General features: G+C 48.1%; 1 protein-coding gene across 1 annotated transcript in view; it reads right to left on the bottom strand.

Moving 5' to 3' along the window:
- Window positions 1-4,052, bottom strand: part of HLCS (holocarboxylase synthetase) — a 284,916-nt gene that overhangs the window by 253,152 nt on the left and 27,712 nt on the right. The window contains exon 3 of the mRNA XM_023724428.1: window positions 581-1,537. Within this exon, the coding sequence (XP_023580196.1) occupies window positions 581-1,537 (957 nt within the window). The remainder of the gene's footprint in view (window positions 1-580; window positions 1,538-4,052) is intronic.

Here is a 4,052-nt window from a genome sequence, read left to right as displayed (position 1 = left end):
AGTATTGAACTCACTCCTGAGGTTCACCCTTCATCCAAAGATTAGACAAGCCCGTGAAACAAAACGAGACTAAACGGGCCCACCAGCCCAGGGGCAAGGACGAGAAGGCAGGAGGGAACAGGAAAGCTGGTAATGGGGAACTTAAGGTTGAGAAGGGAGAGAGTGTTGGCATGTCCTGGGGATGGCAACCAATCAATGTCACAAAACAATATGTGTATTAATTGTTTAATGAGAAATTAATTTGCTCTGTAAACCCTCATCTAAAATACAATTAAAAAAAAAAAAAAAAACCCATCTATATGAGACCAAAAGGTCAACAATCACTCTAAAGCAAAGATGAGAAGATAAAGGGACAGGGAAATTAGACTACTGGAAATGGAACAACCAGAACATAATGAAAGAAAACGTTAACACGTTGTGAAAAGTGCAGCAAATGTCAAAGCAATTTGTGTAGTAATTGTCAAATGGGAGCCTAATTTGATGTGTAAACTTTCACCAAAAACACAATAAAATATTATTTAAAAAAAAAAAAAGAAATAACACCTGTAAAATTTACCCCAAAGACCAGTAAATCAAGTACCTGGCAAAGAACAGCTACTCCTCCACATGTTCCAAAAGGCACTTGCACGATCGTCCTGTCCTTGTCTTCATTGTCCAGGTGGCCCTGGAGCTTGCCCAAGCTGAGCTGATCCCCAGGGACCTCCTCATAGATGCAGCCACTGGTCAGGACACTGAGCTTCACTTCACTACAGTCAGCCTTGGAGAAAACCAAGTTCTGGACTGTCTTCTGCAGTTTCCCTTTGCTTGTCACCTGGAAGCCACCAAATATGAAGGATGAAGACAGGCCCAGCACCTTCCCTCCCTGAGAAAGATAGGCCATGACCTTCCGGTACAGGACTTTGGGAACGGACTCCTTGGTGGCGATGACCAGCAATAGGCAGTTGTCCAGCCATGGGTCTCTGAGAGCACTTTCCTCCTGAAGCTGGTAGACAGTGTAACAGTCGGTGTCCACACAGTCAGCCAGAAGAGCCCGGACCTGCTGGCACCTGTCGAGGGCCTCCTTGGAATCAGGACCCACATAGACTAGGATATTGGGTGCCTTGCCCGTGATGTTGCCTCTCCTCCCTTCTTTCTTGGGGCAGATCTCATCAGCAACACTCTCCAAACTGCTGCTGTAATCATAGGGAAGATCTGGAATGTTCTCTGCAGATGCAAACCTGACTGACTCGATGGTGCTATTTTCAAGTTCCAAACACTCATGGCAGCTAGACAGATGCAGATGATAATGCTCAACAGAGCCTGCTCCTCTGTCACTCTCCCTGGAAGGCTCTCTCCCAGAGGTGCTGTCTTGCACCGGTTTAGGCTCTTCACCAAGAACCTTTGAGTCATCTTTGCCAATATGTGCCATAGCGTCCCGCTCAGGTTTAATCTCCACAGAAGATTCAGGGTTTGGCTGTATGATCTGGGCTTGCTTGTTTGAGGCCTGGTCCTTAAGTTCCTTCAGAGTGGATTCATGCAAGTGCACCGCTAAAGCCAAGAACAGGGAAGACAGTTAATCAACACTTCTTGTCTATCATGTGGCCCAGTCAAGAACTTCATTGTAGTCTTCGGGCACACCATGTTTTACACACCAGGACAGCCGATCCACCCAGTTCCCACCCTCATTTCCTCCTCAGCTCTGCAGTGGCATCCTCTGAAACCACATAATTGCTCCCACATACACGAAGACCCCAAGTGAAATCTCAAGTTTACACAACATCTTTCCTCTACAAATCAGAGAACCTACAGATCTTCCCTTTCATTCCCCTTACTGACTGGTGAAGAAAGTGAGATTCAGAGAGGTGGCTATATCCACTTACTTAGATTCAATATCTTGGGTGTTAACCATCCTCTGCTATGGCCCATGCTTTTTTGGGAGTCGCTGGGTGGCACAAATGGTTTGGCGCTTGACTACTGAACGGGAAACAGGCTTTGTGAGGCCAAACATGAGTGCCCTCATGCATTCTGCCAGTTTACTACAGTCTGCATTCTTATGTCACTCCCTGGCATGTAGCCATCATTGTCCACCACCACTGTAAAACCTCTGTCCTCCCAACATGGGGTGCAGACATCTGCTGTGGTCCTGCAGCCACTCAGGATTTGCCTTGGTGCGTAAGTCTCCCTAATGAACTCCTTCACCACCACAATCAAGTTCCCCACCTCTTTCCTTGGTCTCTCGGCACCCTCCATTTTTGGAGGCAAGTTTCACGTTACTGGTCCATGCTGGGACAACTGGTGAGCCAGCCAAGAGACCAAGGAAATGGCAAGTGGGAATGGAAATCCCGGGCTGGCCAGTGACCTCCATGTGGGGAAGTCTGGCCCGTATGCTTTTCTGCGGAGGAAATCCTGGGTTAGCCAGTGACTTCCATGTGGGGATGGAGCCCTGGTGGCACCAGTGGTTAAGCATTCGGCTGCTAACCAAAAGGTTGGCAGTTCACAGCCACTCCCTGGAAACTCTATGGGGCAGCTCTACTCTGTCCTATAGGGTCACTATGAGTCAGAACTGACTCGACGGCAATGGCTTTAGTTTTGAGTTTTTTCCACATGAGGAGGTCTTGCCTGTATGCTTTTCTGCAGGGTAAATCCCAGGCTGGCCAGCGACCTCCACGTGGGGAGGTCTGGCCCGTACGCTTGATGCGTGTGGACTGCCGCATGAGTACAGGGACGAACCAAAAACGCCAAGCGGCCTAGCCCAGTTCTGAGTAGACGTGTTCCTTCATAAGAGTGGAAAAGAAGCTAGGAGAGCAATAGCAGCCATGGGATGGCCGCTGCTTTGGGCTGCTCGGCTGGCCACTGAAGCCCAGCAAGCAGCTGAAGTGCACGTAAGAGCTCTGCAGGAAGAGTTATAGCTGGAAAGGGATGTGCGACTGTTGCGTGTGGCCACAACTAACGTATTGACTGGCCGCGTCCACCAACAGGATGAGCAACTAGGAACGTTTACCTGCAGGTTTGCAAAGATGAGGGATTCAAGGGCTAAGGGAACAAACAACCTCCTAGCCATTGCTCAAAGCCCTCCAACAATGGGACCGGAGATAGCTGGAGGGGCTAAGCAGGTCCCTGGCACTAAGAACACCCTGTAACACCCAGAGCAAACCAATAGCTAAAACAGCAGAACAAAAAAGGAGTAAAAAGCCCTTCAAGACAGCTTGTGTTGGGGTCCTCTCTGGAATTCTCTGATAACTACCCCCGCCAAAATAATCAAGCAGCAACATAGTCACAGCTGCAACAGTAAGGGGAAAACTAAAATAGGAGGGCCCTCCGCCAGGTGACCAGGCAACTGGGCTGAACCCTTGCTTGCACTTGGTGTGGTGGAGGCACGGCTCCACAAATGACTGAGGGCTCTGCCAACTCTGTGCAGATCTTCTGACTTTCAGAAATAATTAAGACTGAGTATTGATCCTAGGTCCCTCTGTCACCAGGGAGGACCAAAGGGCTTATGTTACAATTAAAAGTTCAATGAGGAAATGAATTGTATGTCTTGGGTTTTTAGATACCTTTGTACAGGGTACTGTAATCTTTATAACAGCTGGCATCAAAATGAGGAAAACTTTTGGGTCTGAGGTCACCATCATTGAGACCTTTGCCTAAGCCTGACTATGGATAAGTCCCTTCGGGGCCCCTAAAAGCCCCTATTGTATGTACTGATGTTGATGTATTAATGTACACCTTTGTACTTTTTCCTTCAAGCCCTGACAGGAATTGCTGCCATTAGGGCCATTTTTAGTGGGGCATGCAGAAACTGTGATGTGTGATATAGCTAACGGCCTGGTCATTCAATCTGGCCACTGACAACCTTCAGACTGACATATAAAGCAAGCCCCTATGGGGATGAGACCTCCAGACTGGAAAAAAAAAAAAAAAAAAACATTTCTGCTCCTGATAAGCTTTTGTTAGTTGTGTGGATGGTCACCAGAAAGCCCCTATGCGGAGAGGGAAAAACAACCAATGAGCAGACCACTCTTGCCAACTAACTGCAGAGGAGGAAGCATCCTCTGCTCCAGAGCAAAGAGATG

This window comes from Trichechus manatus, unplaced genomic scaffold, assembly GCF_000243295.1.
Source record: "Trichechus manatus latirostris isolate Lorelei unplaced genomic scaffold, TriManLat1.0 scaffold00245, whole genome shotgun sequence".
Classification (NCBI taxonomy): Eukaryota; Metazoa; Chordata; class Mammalia; order Sirenia; family Trichechidae; genus Trichechus; species Trichechus manatus.
This window is presented reverse-complemented; position numbering and strand designations above follow the sequence as displayed.